The sequence below is a fragment of the Hyla sarda genome, chromosome 6 (genome assembly GCF_029499605.1).
Source record: "Hyla sarda isolate aHylSar1 chromosome 6, aHylSar1.hap1, whole genome shotgun sequence".
In the NCBI taxonomy this organism is placed as follows: Eukaryota; Metazoa; Chordata; class Amphibia; order Anura; family Hylidae; genus Hyla; species Hyla sarda.
The window spans coordinates 138752203-138771407 of record NC_079194.1 but is presented as its reverse complement, the minus strand read 5'-3'; the positions used below and the strand labels follow the sequence as shown (position 1 = coordinate 138771407).

Sequence of the window (19205 nt, the reverse complement as noted above, 5' to 3'; positions counted from 1 at the left end):
GAGTTATTAATGTTTAAAGTGACAGTGGTCAGATGTTCAAAAAACGCTCCGGTCCTAAGGTGTAAAATGGCCTGTTCCTTAAGGGCCCATTCACACTACAGAGATTTCAACTGCAGCAGGTGGCACCAAAAGTCCATTAGGTGCTAGGAAAGCGCAGACCTGCATCATCACCATTGAATTCAGCCAAAGGCATGAACATTCTTGCAGCAGTTCCAGAAATTCTACAGCATATAAGGGTCAACAGAAAACCCATTCCCACCAGTGTTATCTTCATGCTGCAGAGTTTCAGAGCGGTTACCATTAGGTGGTCGTAGTCAACCATTCTATTGTGTGCAATACATTTTTTTTTTAAAGAACTGGTGTTTAGTATGGTCCTTTTTATTTTAGGAAATGGGAAACGAATAGCACACCTCTATTAACAAATACATTTCCCCCCTTAAAAAGGTGTTAAGCTATTTTGTGAACCCAGCCTGTGATTAAAGAGATGTTCACCATAAAACAAGATGGAGGGAGGGCACGAGGTGGTGGAGGCCCCCGACATACTGAGAGATCACGTGACCTCCATGATGATGATATGGCGCATAACACGGCAGTATAATAACAGGTGGGCGCTACAGGATGCCGCAAAATCAGGGCGATGACTCCCAGCATCCTCCGCGCTATGTCACTACTGAACAAGTCAACGGCCCTCGAGTCTCTGTAGTGCGGAATTACAATGCTCAGCGCGCGCGCTATCAGGCTTTACCTGTAACACTACAAGTCCCAGCGGACTCCCGGCAACACACAAGTTGCCCCACCGCCTGCTCAGGCTCAGTTACGCGTCAAGGCGCCTCAACTATGGATCTTCTCCGTCTCTTCCTCTCACAGAACGACGAAAGCGACTTCTGCGCCAAAGCGGAAATACGTCACACGCCCCTCCCGCACAGCATTATGGAAATTGTAGTTCTTACCCCTTCAGAAGCGGCGGAAATAACGCTGTGTAAACAACAAGTCCCAACGGGCAAAGCTGCAGTGGTTGGGGAGTGTCGGGAAATGTAGTCCCTGCGCAAGAGAGAAGCAGGGGATTGTGAAGGCCGTGGGTGGTATGCTGAGAGTTGTAGTCCCCCTGTGAGGGCTAGGTGTGTCGCATATGTAATGGTTATTGCTGTAGCCTAGCCCTGGAGTTATATGTGTAGTGAATAGAGGAGGATATGTATGTATAGTACATACAGTGGGGCTAAGGTTCTTGGGGAGGGACTTCCTGTCCGTGCAGGTCCCTGGTACTGACCCCGTGACCTCTTACTGGGATGTTATTATCATTTTCTTCTCCAGGCTTCCTGCAGGGCTTTCACCAGAAAACTACAATCCCCAAAGTGCATCGGGGCAGGCCCTGACCTCAGGCTGTGCTGTGTATGGGAGCCAAGGCTGTCACTAATCGCTGTGAGGCGGAGAGCAAGGCCAGGTAAGTGGGCATCAGCCATGTTTTTGGATATCCTAAGCCAGTGGTCTCTAAACTGTGGACTTCCAGATGTTGCAAAACTACAATTTCCAGCATGCCCCTAAATCATGCAACAGTGGTCTCTAAATTCCTGACCTTCACATTAGGGATCCTCCGATTTTGTTTTTTTAGAGCCGGTACTGATAACCTGTGACCTTTCAAGCCAATAGCTGATAAGAATACCGATATTCTGTTTTACTTCCCCCGTCTCCCCCCCCCCCCCCCCCCCATTCCTTGGTAGAATGAGGGTGCATGTGTGCGGGTATACCCTGATAAACTTTTTCTGGCCCCGCAGAAGCCACTGCAGATCAATGATTTAAAGTGGGCGCTTTAAATAAATGAACTGCAGCGGCTTTTGCGGGGCCAGAGACCGCTGCCCGTTTCTCTCCCTCTGCCTGTCCTGGGGATCCTGAGTCCAACCACCACCGCCGCTGCCCAATTGCCCCCCCCCCCCTCCTATCCTCTGACCAGAGATCGCGGCCCCATTGCCTCCCCCATCCCCAGTTTTATAATTACCTGTTCCCGGGGTCCAAGCTATTCCTGAGCTGTCACTGTGCGTCGGGCCACTGACGGTGATGTCGTATTGAGGACGTCACTCGTCATTGCGCAGCACACAGCAACAGCGCAGGACGCCGCAGGAGCCAGAAGTAGCGCGGACCCCAGGAACAGGTAATTATAAAACCGGGGATGGGGGAGGCAATCGGGTAGCGTCAGTGGTTGGACTCAGGACCCCAGGACAGGCAGGGGGAGAGAAGTGGGCGGCAGTTCTCTGGCCCCGCAAAAGCCGCTGCAGTTCATTGATTTAAAGCACCCGCATTATCGGCAAGGTAATTGCTGATACCAAATGTGAATATCGGCCGATAATATCGGCCAAACCATTAATCGGTCGATCCCTACTTAACATGCTGCAAAACTACAATTCCCAGCAACTGTAGTTTTGCAACTACATGCAGTGAGTTGTAAGTTTGCAACATCTGTTGTATGAGGTTCATCCAATGTATCTATATACCTCCAACTGTCAAACTGCTTGTTGGTGGCCACTAAATGTGCACTGTGTTATTCCGTTCATCAGCTGTAATGGCACTTGGTTCTCTTTCATGCAGACCTGATGGCTTCAGATGTGGATAAACAATTGCAATGGGAGACTGCGACGTCCTCAGCAGCTTCATCTCTGTCTGTAGGACAAGGGAATGATCGCTCCGAGAGCCCAGCCCCTGCACTGATCCAGGGAACCGAACCCGGTGAGTGTGAGCTCTGCAGCCCAATCTTTGATTCTTGCAGAGGTTTGCTCTCTAAACTTTGCTATTCTATCTTCAGGGGCCAGCCAGGATGAAGCCATGTTTGTCCATGCGCAGTCATATGAGGACCTCACTAGAGAGGTGGAGGGGAACGTGTCTGGGAATGCTGGGCCAGAGGGGGAAATGGAGAACATGGAGGAGATCACTCAAGACTTCAGTAAGCTCAGCACTCAGCTGAGTGTAAGTTCCTGCCATGGTGATGAACAGAATAGGGAGGTGACTGCCGACATAGATTCTGCACCGCCTGTAAGCCAAGAAGGAGATGGAGGATTGCATTCACTGGATGACTGGTACCAGCACCAGAAGCATGTGTTTGTGCTGAGTGAAGCAGGGAAGCCAGTGTATTCCCGCTACCAGTCAGAGGAGGCGCTGTCTAGCACGGCTGGAGTCATGATGGCACTCGTGTCATTTCTGGAGACAGACAAAAATGCCATCCGGTCCATCCATGCAGGTACCAATCTGTTTAGTCAATCTCCTGTAAATCCCTCTTTCTCTATCTTCTATCTGTGTCTAGAAAAGCTGGGTGACACCCCTCTCTCCCAGACTCCTGGTACCTGATCCTTATACTCTCCACCCCACTCTTGTGTTTTTTTTAGACATTCACGACTCTAGGTAAGCTACGTTTTGTCTCCCAACTTTTCCAGATCTAAATGTAGAGAATTATTGACAGCAAAGTAAAAAGACATCTCTGATGTAAGGTTGACCTCCTTGGCTGTCAGGAGAAGTGGTGGGATATCCCTGGTCTGCACATTATGTGTGTCTTTTATGTTTTACCTTTTGTCTGGCAGATGGCTACACGGTGGTGTTTGTGCGGCGCTCCCCATTGGTGCTGGTCTCAGTGTCACACACTCGTCAGTCGGAACAGGAGATTGCACAGGAGCTGCTGTATGTTTACTACCAGATTGTCAGCCTGGTCACCGGGACTCAGCTCCACCACCTCTTCCAGCAACGACCCAGCTATGACCTACGGCGACTGCTTTCCGGTTCCGAGCGCATCACAGACAACCTTCTGAACTCCATGGACACTGACCCCAGCTTCCTTCTGGCTGCCGTCCGCTGTTTTCCTTTAGCCTCAGGAATAAGGGATTCTGTCACTTACTGTCTCCAGCAAGCAAAGGCCAAGAGTCTTGTTTTCTCCATCCTTATGTCCAGGCAGCAGCTGGTCACCCTGGTCAGAAAGAAGGATCAGTATCTGCACCCCATTGATATCCACCTGCTCTTCAACCTGGTGACATCGTCCAGCTCTTTCAGGGAGGGCGAAGCCTGGACTCCTGTGTGTCTCCCAAAGTTCAACCCATCTGGTTTCTTCCATACTCACATTTCGTATCTGAGCCACAAGCCAGAGCTGCTCCTCCTAATGGTGTCCACTGACCGTGAGGACTTTTTTACTGCATCTGACTGCAAGAGGAAGATAGTGGAGCGCCTGGAGAAACGAGGAATATGGGCATCATTAAAGGAAGCTCTGAGAAACTCTGTATACAACATTGCACAAGTTGGGGTCCCAGAACTGAGACATTTCCTATACAAATCCAAGAGCTCCGGACTCTTCACCAGGTGAGAAGGACAACCTTGATCAATCTGCAACTAAACTGACAGTAAGCAGAGCTCAGTTATGACAGTCTGTAGGTAGCCAAAACCTCTAAGGGCCCATTAACAAGGCGGAATTTCTAAGCAAAATCCTACAAAAAAAATCTGTCATAAATTCTGTTGCAGCAGCCTCCCATTGTGTTCAATGGAAAACTGCTTCACTGTGCATACAGCAGAATTTTTTTGGCGTTAACATCTGCTGCAGAAATTCAGATTCCGGAGTTCATTTTTCCTGCGGAATCTGCTCAAAAATGCATTGCCGTCTATAAAGACGGCGCATTTCCTAGTAGTCCTAGTATCAGTTTGTTCTGCCCCTGCATGCTGAATATTGGCCATGTGACTGTGCCCACTTTTTGTTAGATATTCTAGTGTTTTGAAACTTGATCCTTCATCATTGCATACAGAATTCTGAAACTTTCTTATTGACTTTGAGGAAAATTTTAGATTGGTGTTTACAACTGTTCTTAAGTTAAAGCACTGTGGAGATAGATGTGCCAGCTATATTGAGAGACACAAGCCTCTTAAAGGGGTACTCCAGCCAATTATTAGTTTTTATTTAATATTCCCAGGCTGCCACCTTTAAAATAAACTTTTACTTAATTTCCCCCAGTGTCGCCGATATCTGTCTCCAGTCCTCCAACCCATCTTCTTCCTGGTTTTTGGGCCTGGCACGTCACACTGCGGGTCAGCTTATTACTGGCTGCAGCAATGTCTGTCTTGGCTGATGATAGGCTGAGCAGAAATGTCATAGACCAGGCCCGCTGCATGAGACTCCTGCCCAGCCTATCACCTGCTGAGGTTGGACATGGCTGCAGCTGGCAATAACCTGACCTGCAGTCTGTCGTGTTCCAAAACCAGAGGACTTGAGACTGAAATAAGCAGCATCAGGAGGTGGCGGAAGGTACCGTAAGTTAAAGTTTATTATTTTAATAGGGGCAGCCTGGGCATATAGGATAAATAAAAATAATTGTCTAAAGTAACTCTTTAATACATTTGTGGCATCTTTTTCACTGAAATCTACTCTAGCTACTAGTAAATTCATATTTCCCGCAGAAGCCCTCAATGGTCAATCAGTGGGGACCAATGAGGACAGCCAATGGGAAATATGAATTTACGAGAGTAGTGACCATATACTTTATACAGTAACCTGCGCTCCCTCCAGCCGCCCGCTCGCCCCTACAGAGCCGCGGCTGTGAGCCCCTATTCCCTACTTGCCTCTGCATTGCTCCCCGCTACCTACAGACAAGACTACAACTCCTAGCATGTCCTCACTGTCAGGACAGGCTGGGAGTTGTAGTCTTGTCTGTATCTTGCAGGAAGCAAAGCAGAGGCGAGCGGGGCTGAGGGGCTCAATAAAAATGCTCTAAAAATACATGTTTAATACGATTCAGGATTAAAATTTATACATATCTTCAACTGTGTAAGCTGTGGGACCGGCGGTACCCGCGATCAGTTATCAAACAGTGTTATGTACCTCCGGTCCCACATCATACACAGTTGCACATCATAAACTGTAGGGACGGGCAGGCTTTTGGAGAAAGCGAAGGGTACTGTATAAAGTATATGGCCACTTCACTTAAAAAAATTCTTATTTCCCGTTGGCTGTCCTCATTGGTCCCCACTGATTGACCAATGAGGGCTTCTGTGGTAAATATGAATTTACCAGTAGGGAATCGAGATTTTGGCAGCCCCAGGTGGCAGGTAATGGAGTGGCATGCTGCCCACTTCCCCGGCTTTTAAGTTATGATGGCAGCAGGTCTCAGGAGTGAGACCTGGTGCCATCAGTCCCTCAACAGTCTGTTTTATGATGGGAGTAGGGCACCCCTTTTTGACAAATGCCGGTAGCTTGACAGGATCTAGCCTGGTGCACCCATTTACATTCTCCCTTTATGTTCATCACGGTGGTCAAGATTTCTATTTTCTGTGAACATCAATTGTTACTAACAGGTAGAACACAGAGTTTGGCTCACAACTGAGGGATTGGTACACTTGTATTCAGTGTAAACAGTCCTGTGTTAGGTAAAGAACCTGGACTACAGACTTAAAGGGGTACTCCGGCGCTAAGACATCTTATCCTCTATCCAAAGGATAGGGGATAAGATGCCTGATCGCGGGGGTCCTGCCGCTGTGGACCCCCGTGATCTTGCACGCAGCACCCCTTTAGAATCAGTCCCCGGAGCGTGTTCGCTCTGGGTCTGATTACTGGCGATCACGGGGACAGAGCGTTGTGACGTCACGGCTCCGCCTCGTGTGACGTCACGCTCCGCCCCCTCAATGCAAGTCTATGGGAGGGGGCGTGACAGCTGTCACGCCCCCTCCCATAGACTTGCATTGAGGGGGCGGAGCGTGACATCACACGGGGGCTGATCCGTGACGTCACTATGCTCCGTCCCCGTGATCGCCAGTATGTCGGGTGGAATTTTGTTTTACCATTGACTTCTATTGATTTCTGCTCGCTTGAAGAATGAACATGCTCATTCTTCAAGCGGAACGGAATTAAGCGTCGGAATTCCGCTAGCAGTGTGAACAGGACATTGGAAAAAACATTAAAGTCAATGGGCAGAGGAGATGTGAATTAATTTGGAGCGGAGAATTCAAGAGGAATTACTTGAGTAAATTCCTCTTGAATTACTCCGTGTGAACGCACCCTAACACCATAACTGATGATCATGTGATGTCTCCACAGTCCAGAGATGACTGCTCCTTATGACACGGAAGTTGAACAGAAGCGCCTGGTGTCGCTGTACCAGTATCTACATGGCAGAGCGCACTGCAGCTCAAACCCACTCACTACCATCTACCACATGGGGCGCCAAGAGAACATCCTAGCCTGGGTGAGTACCAGTCTTCTGTTAAAACTTCGTTCTAATTCTGCAGCTTTCTAATATACTTTGGGAGGATCTAATAATTCACAACACTTTTCTGGGTAGTATTTTTCCCTTTATCAATAATGTATATGCCAAATTTTTCATTGCCAGATGATATTAACGTATGATAAATCTGACACATTTTTCCAATCACTTATTTGCTTTGTCTATTTCTACTTCACCCATTGATCAGCGTAAGCTTGCTAACAATTAATTGTAACTTTTTTTTTTTTTTTAAGTTGCAAATAATAAATATGTCTAAATTTTTTTTTATGTGCCCCCAACATCTTTTAGAAAATAAAACTGGCAAATAAGGCACACATATGGCCAAAATGGTGCAAATGCATAATAAATATGCTGCAGAGATGCACATGAAAATGGTGCAGAATAGGCCAAATAAAAATGGTAAATACCCCCCTTTTTGCCAACATATTTCCATGATCAAAACCTCAGCTTGCTGTAAATGTGAACATCTAGAAGTTAAAAACCTTGTCCTGCTAATGTGCAGTTGGGGCATGGCTTGTTATGAGACAGTTCTGATGCACTCTGAGCCCTGCAGCAGTTAACCATTTCCCATTTAGTGACAGCAAGCAGAGATCTTTTTAAATGATGAGAAATTATTACAATACTTCTAGAACTCTTCATTATGCAGTGTTACAGCTTTATTTACAAAAGACTGCAGTGGCTTTTTAACTGGTTATTCCCATCTCAGAAAGTTATTTACTATCCAGAAGATACCAGAGGATACCAAGTTGATTGGAGGTTCCGACCCCTGGGAGCCCCACCGATCACAAGAAAAGAACACTAATTCCCTGTTGAATGAAGGTCAGGACACATATTCTGCCAGCACTCCATTCAGTCTGTATAGGGCTTCTGAACCTTATGGATAGGGGGTCAATTTTTGAATTGGAAATACCCCTTTATTTCCAATGATAACTCATTTGTTATTACTGTATTGCCCCAGTTTGACTAAATGTGACCGAACAGGAGAAAAGTAAAGCCTTGCAGGGACCAGTTTAGTCGTCATACTTTCTATTAATATGTCAGCCAGATAACACCACTCTGCAGGTGTCACATCTTATGATTCTCATACTCTCTACAGGTGACGGAGGCTTTTGAACTCTATGTCTGTTTCAGCCCTTTGGCAACAAAGTCTTCAGCTGTAAATGGTGTCTCTCGTCTTCTGCGCTGGATCCGCAAAGAGGAGGAGAAATTGTTTATCTTGAGCTCCCCCACATACTGAAACTGTGACCCCCACCAACCTCTCCTTAACCAAAGATAATGGAGCCTCCATTCAGCAGTACGTCCATGATACTAACACTGCCGAAATCAGAACGCCTGAACCTTTTCAGAGACAATTTCAGAGACAATTTTCTATCTTAACTGATGTCTGGTCTTCTAGTTTCTGCCGCACTGGATGCATGGACTTTACAACGAACACTACATTATAACATGAGTGCCGCATCCCATCTGCTGCCACTCCTTAAATGTCATTCACATGTCCACTGGGCACAACGGGCTGACATTGCCTATACGCATCTTGTCTTATGTTGCATGTTGTCTAGTTGCAATTAATTTAAGGTCGAAACCTGAAATGATTTACAAAATAAGCAGCACTACAATCGTGTGACACTTTCATCTAACTTGTGTCATATACACATCCAGAGCTGTGATCACAGTTTGGTTATTGCATCTTCTCTTATGTTTAAGTCACATCCATTGCTGCAGTAATAATGCTGCCATTCCATCAAGTCTTATTTTTCAGCTACATCACAATTCTGACTGCACTGTAGCCACCTGATTCTATGCTGCACTATGTTCTGAGTTACATAGTTGTAGCTACAGCCTATTTTACAGTGCCTTTTGGTAACACTTTATCTTTCACAATGTAATGCAACAGTACAATGTCTGAACCAGCAAGGACAGCAATGAGGTGTTGCAAATATAAAGCTAACTTCAGAATGGAGTGCAGCTCTGGGTGTAAATGGAGTATTAATGTCACTCAATCTCAGTACTGTAATTATTTGAAGAGTAATGAGGAATTGCAGCAGAAACTGCCTGGATCTATCCCATGAGAAATGCAAGATCACATAAAGAGCATCATTTTTATATTTATGGCTGTGAATTTTTTTATTTAAAATTCTGACCGTAAGGTTATTACTATGATAGTAAATGATATACTGCTAGAGACCCAGGTATTAACAGACCCCCACCTCAAAATAAAGGGGCCACAGTGCTAGTTATGTGCTTTGGCTCCATCATTGGCTTTCTCTACACTTTAATGCTTAAGGCTTGCATTCTCTAGAATGGGTTGTGTATTACCTGTGCCCTTCTGTTATTTCGGGATCAGCAGAGGTCCTAGAGCTGAGGATCATAATCCTATGACATATATCTGATGATGGTAATGCTGCTATACCTCTTTCCTAATATCTGACATCCATGTATGGTGCATTCAGGAAGTACTTCCCATAGTCTATGGTGTTGTGGGGATTGAGAGTTCAAGATATTGACACCATGCTGCAACAGCCAGGAGCAAAGATCACTCTAATCCTAGCCTTAGATGCCAAAGTCAGTAGTACTCACAGCATCTAAGAGGTTAGACTGTGGGTGCTACTACTGTCACGCAGTCAGTCCCTGCAACATGGGCATGGTGTGCTGCAGATTTACTAAACAGAAAGCAAACACTTTTTGTAGGGCACATCAAATACAATTAAATAAGTACACTAACCAACAAATAGACTGTTAATAAATATGACGGAGTGTCAAAACCCTAATACATAGTGCTTTTGAAAACCCAACAATTTTAGTAAATCTGGGCCATTGCTGGTGTGGCCACATATGTAATGACCTAAACTAAACAAAATTATTTTTACCTGTGAGGTAAATGATGTAATAAAAATAATAATAATAAAACAAAATAAGCTGCTGTTCTGCCAGAATTGCTGTTTTTCATTTCGTCCCCACAACTGCACCAACAAAGAGATTGTCCATAGGCCTCTATAGGAACAGGAAATACAGAGAGGTTAAAAGAGACCCTCAGTGTTTTCTGTTCCTATGGAGCAGTGATGCAGAGAGGTTGTTACCGCTGTAGATCCCAGACTGGTGGGGTAGTTTTTTTTCAGGTGGAGTCCAGGCAGGAGCTAGTTGGGCAACTCCGGGTCTCCCTCTTCCATTCCTGCACCGGGTCACACCTCTCCGGGGGCGCTTCTCCGGTCCCCCATGGCACTCTGGGAGTTCATGCAGGGGACCCATGTTGTTTGGCAGGCTGCGGGAGGTCTCCGGGTCTTCCCTTTGTCTCTTCCATTTGGGCTCGACGCCGTTGATTGTGATGTCATGTGTACGTGCGCTGTGACTGGGTGGCCGCTGGATGTCCCGACCCCAAGATTGCGCTGCACACCGGAACGGCACTGCCATGCCTGGAGGAAGAAAGGGTGCCAATTTCAAAGTAGGAGGGTACTTAATGAAGTACCATGGATGGATCTGCCTCTAAACACTCTGCATCTCTGGTGCGTTCGGTAGCCAGCAACCCAGTGAGTAGCTGGCCCTCAGGGGTTTCCTTACTTGGGGGGAAGGGTTGCTTTGTTTATCCCCTATTCTTATGAGTTTCCTTCTCTCTTTTCAGGGAGACAAGGAGGCCCACGAAGAAACCTAGAGGTTTCTATGAAAGATTCCAATGAACCAAAAACAAAGCTTAAGAAATGTGGAATTTGCTGAGGGACTTTACCTAAAGGTCATTCCAAGCCCCCTATGTACCGTATATACTCGAGTATAAGCCGACCCGAATATAAGCCGAGGCCCCTAATTTCACCCCAAAATCCCAGGAAAAGTTATTGACTCGAGTATAAGCCTAGGGTGGGAAATACATCATCCCCCCGTCATCATCCAGACCCCCGTCATTAACACCCTCCTCATCATCACCCTGTCATCATCCCCCCCCCTTCATTATCACCGCCTGTCATCATCCCCCCTTCATCATCCCACACCCCCCCTTCATCATCCCCTTGTCATCATCCCACACCCCCCCTTCATCATCCCCTTGTCATCATCCCCACCCCCCTTCATCATCCCCTTGTCATCATCCCCACCCCCCTTCATCATCCCCTTGTCATCATCCCACACACCCCCTTCATCATCCCCTTGTCATCATCCCCACCCCCCTTCATCATCCCCTTGTCATCATCCTCTTGTCATCATCCTCTTGTCATCATCCCACACCCCCCCCCCTTCATCATCCCCTTGTCATAATCCCCCCCCCCCCCCACTTCATCATCCCGTTGTCATCATCACCACATGTCATCATCATCACCGCTTGTCAATGTCTGATACAGTGGTCTTCAACCTGCGGACCTCCAGATGTTTCAAAACTACAACTCCCAGCAAGCCCGGGCAGCCATCGGCTGTCCGGGCTTGCTGGGAGTTGTAGTTTTGAAACCTCTGGAGGTCCGCAGGTTGAAGACCACTGCGGCCTTCGACATCATCCAGCCCCCTCTCACCCCCTTTAGTTCTGTACTCACCTCCGCTCGGCGCTGGTCCGGTGCTGCAGGACTGTCCGGTGGGGAGGTTGTCCGGTGGGAGAGTGGTTCCGGGCTGCCATCTTCACCGGGGGGCCTCTTCTCCGCGCTTCGGGCCCGGAATAGAGACGTTGCCTTGACGATGACGCAGAGGGATGTTGGTAATGAACGTACCTCTGCGTCGCCGTCAAGGCGACGTGACTATTCCAGGCCCGAAGCGCGGAGAAGAGGCCCCCCCCGATGAAGATGGCAGCCCGGAACCACTATCCCACCGGACGACCTCCCCACCGGACAGTCCTGCAGCACCGGACCAGCGCTGAGCGGAGGAGAGTACTTTACAAAACTAAAGGGGGTGGGTGGATGATGTCGAAGGCCGCAGTGGTCTTCAACCTGCAGACCTCCACAGGTTTCAAAACTACAACTCCCAGCAAGCCCGGACAGCCGATGGCTGCCGGGGCTTGCTGGGAGTTGTAGTTTTGAAACCTCTGAAGGTCCGCAGGTTGAAGACCACTGAGGGCGGAGAGTTCACTCGAGTATAAGCCGAGGGGGGTGTTTTCAGCACAAAAAATCGTGCTGAAAAACTCGGCTTATACTCAAGTATATACGGTAAGCCCTGTACAGAGAAAATTGTGCAACAGGAGTCCCCATCATTTTTGAAGGATCTCTGGTCTGTTATAAATAAGGAGGTGCTAGCATCTATAGCGGCTGCTTTGCCTAAAGTTCAATCTATGGATCCATTTCCACCTATAGATCCTCCTTCTACAGCGGGTCTTAATCCATTGGATCCTCCTCCAGCTAAAAAGTGTAAATTTATTGTGCATATGACTCAGATTTCGATTTGGAGGCAATCTCCCTTAATTCTAGTTCTAATGAGGAAGGCAAAATTGTGGAGTCCCCTTCTCAGAGAAACGATAAGAAGTATTATTTTTCTGCTGAGGATGTAAATTTATTGCTAACTGCAATGAATATTCCTGATGCTCCAGAGCCGTCCTCTGTTCAGGATCATATGTTTGCTGGCCTCAAACCAATAAGAGACATGTTTTTAATGTACATGAGAACATTAAAAATCTTATCCTTGAAGAGATGCAAGAAAAAAAGATTTAGGTCCAGATTTCCTTTTGATGATGAGAAAGTAAAACTTTGGAAACTTGGACAATCATTTTTGGGATTTCATTCCAAAGTGGTCAAAAAAAACCTCTTTACCCTTTGAGGACAGCTTTCAACTCAAAGGGAGATTTATCAATGTCGGTGTGAGGTAGAAATAATTTAAACCATGTCAGTGCTTTCTATTTGTTTGCATGTCTGTGCAAAATTAATCAACTGTGTGCAAGCTTGTTGATAAATTTTGCTCAAACATAGTCATTGCTGTATGTTTCTACTGTCTGACACATCGTTGTGTACTCCTCCGTGTTCTATATTTGCGCAAAATCTGTTGCCAAATCTTTGTGCAAAGTTTTAATATCTAAACAAAAATTGTGCAAAAGTAAATTTGTGTGTAAAGTATTTTTTTTCTACGGTACACGAGCACGTAGAGAACATCGGAAAATATTCTATCAAAAAAGATGCACAAAAAAGACGTAATGAAAGTCACTGCGCTAATCTTTGCGCAAAAAAATACACAAGAAAAAGGGGTAAACTCAATGATAAATGTCCCCAAAGACCCCATGGAGCGTAAAATGGATGGATTACTTTGGAAAGCTTGGGATTCTTCCACAGCCTTGATTAATCCTAATAATGCTTCCACCAGTGTAGCTAGGTCACTGTTTATGTGCTTAGGAGAGCTTAAAGGGGTACTCTGGCACTAAGACATCTTATCCCCTATCCAAAGGATAGGGGATAAGATGCCTGATAGCGGGGGTCCTGCCGCTGGGGACCCCCGTGATCTTTCACGTAGCACCCCGTTACCATCAGCCCCCGTTACAGCTGTCACACCCCCTCCCATAGGCTTGCATTGAGGGGGTGGGGCGTGACATCACACGGGGGGGGGGGGGGGGGGCTGTGACATCATAATACTCCGGCCCCGTGATCAGTAGTCATCAGAAATGGAGCGAACATGCTCCGGGGGCTGATGGTAACGGGGTGCTGGGTAAAAGATCCCTGCAATCAGGCATCTTATCCCCTATACTTTGGATAGGGGATGAGATGTCTTAGCACTGGAGTACCCCTTTAAGAACTCAGCCTAACATGGGCTGCATTCACACCACGTTTATGCAATACAGTTCCCGTATCAGGTTTTTGATGAAAAACGGACTTCTCAAAACCGGACTAAACTATAACAACATGTGTACAAATTTTAACCTGTTTATGGTTTTAAAAATGATATCTGGTTGCATTCTCTTTTTAAGAAATAAAAAAGTATACATGTTAAAAAAAAAAAAAAACCCTATATGGTTTCAATACAGTTTTTCCCCTGGACCAAAAACCGTGGTAGGCTACTGGAAAAAAACGGACAAAACCGTACAAGATGCTAAACGGACACTACCCGATGCATTGTTTGGCATACGGTTTTCAGTGGAGAGTTAATGCATACAGTTTTCAAAACGGTTCTGTACGGTTTTCAAATTGAAATCGTATACGGCTGGGTTCGCATTACGTTTTTGCCATACTGTTTTCAATCAGGTTTTCTAACTAATACGGTTTTATAAATAAAATCCAATCCGTTTTATGCAATTTTTAATGAACGTTAATCTTGTTTTATTGAAATCCCCAGGGAAGTAGGAGGGGTTTTCCATGTGGTCTTGCCTTGCTAGGTTGGAGAGAAACAGGACAGCAGGTTTTTTTTCTAGGAGCTCGTGCGTTTTTTGCATTATTTGTCTTGCTACCATGATTGTCGCGCCAATTTTGCGCATGCAGTTTGTAGAGCTGCGTGAGAGGGAATCTTAGCCGAGGAGATTGGCACATCGTTATTGGGTACACCCGGTTAATGCCATTCGGACACGTCTTGGTGCATTTGAGGCATTGTATGTCCAGCTACGAAAGTTTCCGGACACATTTCAGCGCTATCTTCGGATGACCCCCTTCTAGCTTTGATTACTTATTGGAGCTTGTTCAGGAAGACATCCAGTGTCAGGATACACACTTCAGGATTGCAGTGTCGCCAGAACAGTGCCTTGTGGTGACCCTCAGGTAGGAATATTTATATACATCGTTTAGTCCATGCAAGAGGAGCATTTCTTTTCTTTAAATGTGTATATAGGCTATATATGTTTTTCAAGTTCTGTGTACCCCTCCAGCTGTTTCCGAAATAGTCCTGGGCTGGTTGGAAATGCTTGGATATGTTATTCGCCTTTTTTTTTTTATTTTTTTTTTTTATAGCCAAGCTTATAGTGTGTACTTTAACAGAAGTGCTTTTTGTCCTCATAATGTAAGGTTTTATTTTGGAACATTTCTATAGTTTGCAAGTGGTGCATATGCCCATAGAAATAAAGCACATTGCTTTTAAATTTTTTGGGGGGTAAGCAATGTGCTTGGTTGCTATAGGCAACTACTCTATTATATTGCTGGCTGTTGCTTAAAGGTTCAAATTTTGCTTGAGATATTTCCAAGCATATCCACCAGAAAAGATGTGGAGTTGCCCATAGCAACCAAATTTTTATTATTAAAAAAAAATTACCACAAATGTAAAAATGGATCTGATTAGTTGCTAGTGGTAACTCATCAACTTTTTTAATGGACAATTTTTGAGAAATTCCACCCATTGTGTTAACATAGTTTCACCAATATATCAAATAGGAGAGTTAGTATAGCCTCTATGGTTAGCGCATTCAGAAGAAAACTGAAAGGTTGGTGGTTCAAGTCCACCCAGAGACACAACTCTCTTTTCAGATTGATATAAGCTATCAGTTGCTCAAACATGTTGGGGTGGCAGTGGTTGCTAATTCTTTAGATTTGCTTTTTTCTTTTAATTTTGAATTTTCATTATGCCTTCATCAATTTTTTTTTTTTCTATATTTGCTCTTAGGTTTCTGGCCAGTGGAGAGACATTCTCATCTCTCCATTACCAGTTCCAAATGGGGAAATCCACCATACCTACGTTGTTTCCGGAAACGTGTGAGGCTTTATGCAGGAACCTTCAGCCCCATTATCTTCCTCAGCCTATCACTGCTATTTGGAATTCTGCTGCAGAGGGGTTTTGGAGGCATGCAAACATCCCTAATTGTTTTGGGGCCCTTGATGGCAAACATGAGGATCAGGAAGCCATCAGGAAGTGGATCCCAATTTTATAACTATAACAAATACTTTTCCATAATCCTCATGGCAATTTTTGATACCAGTTACACGTTTTTGGCAGTTGACATTGGGGCCTATGGTCAAAATAATGATGCCCAGGTTTTTAAGGAATCTAATTTTGGAAAGGCCCTGTATGCTGGCATCTTCCAGATCCCTGAGCCAAAACCACTACCTGTTACAGATGGACCTGCACATATAATTGTGGCTGAGGAGGCCTTTCAAATGAGCCAAAATTTGCTCAAGACCTACTCGGGAAGAAGGTTTATCCACAGAGGCGGGTCTTCAATTACCGCTTAACCCGTGCATGCCGATATGTGGAGTGTTCATTTGGTATTCTTACTAGCAAATGGCGTGTTCTAACAACCAGCATACAAGTCAAGCCTGAATCTGTGGACAGAGTAATTCAAGCGTGTGTGGTCCTTCGCAATTTCATTTGAAATCTGGAGCCATCTGCAATACTCACAATGGAGGAAATCGCTGAATTTAAAGGGGTATTCCAGGAAATGTTTTTATTTGACTATACTACAGGGGCTGTAAAGTTAGTGTAGTTCATAATATAGTGTCTGTACCTGTGTGTGGCGGTTTTCTCACAATTTTTCTGTGATTTTCACCCCAATATTTATTTTCAACAGCATACAAAATGACTGTTATCTCAGATTTTTCCCAAGTTGCAATGCGGCCGAGACCTGACTCACTAGTCAGCTGATGACAGGGAGCCTGTCTGCTTCAATTGGTAGAGCGATTGCTTGGTGGGAGAGAGATCAATCTGCAACTAATGCAAAGCTGTAGGCACCCTGATTGAAAACCACAGGTCTTTTGAATGGATGCAGCTCATTTATGTTTCAATGGGTGGGGTGGCTGATGTGTGGGAGGGAGGAAAATGGAATTATGGGATTTGTAGGCAAGAGAACACTCAAAAAGGAAATACCAGTACACAAACAGCAAGCCACAGTGTTATGGTAATCTCACAACATAGCCATTTAGCCCCAAAACAAGAGCAGATCCTTCCTAACCATGTCTATTACTGTCTGGCAGGTATGTATTAAAACCACCTTTTGGTGGAGAACCCCTTTAACCTCCCAGGAATGGAGCCTTACCATTTTAGATCAACAGTATCCATAATGCAGATTAGTGACCAATTTACGGGTTACTTCAATTCTGCACAAGGTGCTTTGCCATGGCAGGATGCTATGTAGGTAAGAAATGTTTTTATTTTTATTGAGATGTTAGTACCATATTTGTATTATTAATAAAAGGTCTTTTTCTTTCCCTTTGTAGTTGATGTCTTTGAGACCAAAACTAGCATCTATGTGACACAGAGGACTACATATGTTTATTTGCACCATAACCTGTTATGTTATTTATTTATTAATTTTTTTCCGGAAAATATAAAACTTTACTTTTTTGAACAAAAGTAAAAAAAAAAAGTCTCTGTATTTTTAAATAATGGAAAAATATTTCTTTACAAAGGTCTATAAAACAATATGTACAAAACATAACATGTACAAAGAACAATTGCAAACACATTACACTGCGAATGATATGTACCAAAAAAGACAACTACATGCATCTGTAGACCTGTCCTTCCTCTCCTTCAAACGTGTTCTCATATCTTTAAGAGTAGAGAGTTCTATATTGTCTGGGTCTCTGTTGTTGTAATGATGGGGATGGTGGGGGATACATAGGAACAGGGGGGGATTTAGAAATTTGTGGGTGATTTTCATTAATTTTTGTTTATATAGAGCCTGTTGCTCTTCAGTCATCCGCTCCATAGAGGGAATGAGTGTCATTAAAAAAATCACGACATGTGCTGGAAGGGGGGCCACTAATCATACCCTCTAACCTCATTACTCTAACATGCAGATGTAAAAATGTTGTGGTACACATATCTTCTAATTTTTGTATGGCTTCAAGTACACTTTTAAACATCTGTGACTCTTTAGATTTTTTGGAGGAATGTCTATGGCTCATGATGGAGCGCAGACCGCTTGTAATAGTGGATTGTGGTTGTGATCCTCCTGCTTCTACAGTGAGTGGCTCCTCCTCTGGGTCTACTTCTTCTGGTGCAGGAGAGGCAGTTGGAGCTGCAGCATTTGAAGTTTTTCTAAAATTGAAAAAAAGTAAAAATTAATCTTTAAATTAAACACAGTGCAGTAGCTTTTGTGCATCGATCAAATATTTCACAAAATTGACTAATTTGCTATGTGAAAGTACATGGGGTGAGCAAACACTGTACTGTTGCCACTAGCAACTACACAGATTGCTTTTTTCATTCTACTCAAGACCACAGCAAAATGAAATAGGCAATCCAAATGGTTGCGATGGGCAAAGGTGCAATTTTTAGGGGAAAAAAATGGCAAAATGGTGTAAGTAAATTCCCATACAAGCAGGGTATTATTTATGGTTTGAGTAAAAAAAGTTGAGACAACAGGAAGGGCAGACGGTCTGTGTGCTTGTACGTAGTTTTTTTTTTGCTGCAGACCCACTTGGGAGATTTGAATCTCTCAGCTATTTGAAGTAACTGTCACGCACTGAGCGCCATCTTTTTTCAATGCGTACAGCTAATGAAATGAACAAACATTGTGAGTTTGGAAATCCTTCAATATGGGAATACATTTATACATCATACACAAAAACATGAAGATTCTAACATATAGCCTCCTGTAGTTTTTCATCATAATTGTGGAAATACGGGAACATTTTTATATAAATTTCCTCCCATCTCCTCCTCGTGCATGCATTGTCATGGTATTTTGGGTGTGATTTATCCCATAAGGATGGGCATTCTTGTACATAGTGTATGACATCCTCCGTAGCAAAAACTGAGGGGTTAACTTTATAATGTGTAGATTTTTCTTTCCTAGATTTCTGCAATTGTAAAACAAATACCACAATAGGTCTAATGCTAGAGAATCAGATCCATTTGCAGACTTTGAAGGGAAAAACAAAATACAACATTTGGCAATCATTTTAATAATTTTTTTTTCGTTTACATGCAACCACAAATAGCAAATTTTAGGGTACACACTTTTGCAATTTAGTTTTTTGGGCCCGCTTCCTGGAAGGTGCCTTGTGAGAACTACCTGTAGCCTGTTAATTAACAGCTTACAGGACAGCGGGAGGGCCCCTACCTGCCTCCTCGCTGTCCGATCGCCGAATGACTGCTCAGTGCCTGAGATCCAGGCATGAGCAGTCAAGCGGCAGAATCATCGATCGCTGGTTTCCTATGAGAAAC

At 44.6% G+C, this 19205-nt stretch overlaps 2 protein-coding genes across 10 annotated transcripts in view; one reads left to right on the top strand and one right to left on the bottom strand.

Moving 5' to 3' along the window:
• Positions 1-3670, bottom strand: part of LOC130276192 (RNA-binding protein 6-like) — an 82549-nt gene extending 78879 nt beyond the window's left edge. For 3 of the 5 annotated variants that reach the window (XM_056525201.1, XM_056525205.1, XM_056525206.1), the window contains exon 1: positions 3550-3670. In XM_056525201.1, coding sequence (XP_056381176.1) covers positions 3550-3599 — 50 coding nt within the window. In that variant the 5' untranslated portion in view covers positions 3600-3670. Of the gene's footprint in view, positions 1-492; positions 549-745; positions 903-3549 lie in introns of those variants that run through there. The other 2 variants (XM_056525202.1, XM_056525203.1) reach the window with 2 other exon arrangements.
• Positions 562-19205, top strand: part of MON1A (MON1 homolog A, secretory trafficking associated) — a 41400-nt gene continuing 22756 nt past the window's right edge. Inside the window, exons 1-7 of one of the 5 annotated variants that reach the window (XM_056525219.1) lie at positions 562-604; positions 1312-1441; positions 2581-2718; positions 2795-3226; positions 3564-4329; positions 7049-7196; positions 8332-10168. In XM_056525219.1, the coding sequence (XP_056381194.1) occupies positions 2586-2718; positions 2795-3226; positions 3564-4329; positions 7049-7196; positions 8332-8472 (1620 nt within the window). In that variant the 5' untranslated portion in view covers positions 562-604; positions 1312-1441; positions 2581-2585 and the 3' untranslated portion in view covers positions 8473-10168. Of the gene's footprint in view, positions 605-961; positions 1442-2580; positions 2719-2794; positions 3227-3563; positions 4330-7048; positions 7197-7941; positions 8055-8331; positions 10169-19205 lie in introns of those variants that run through there. The other 4 variants (XM_056525218.1, XM_056525217.1, XM_056525220.1 and 1 more) reach the window with 4 other exon arrangements.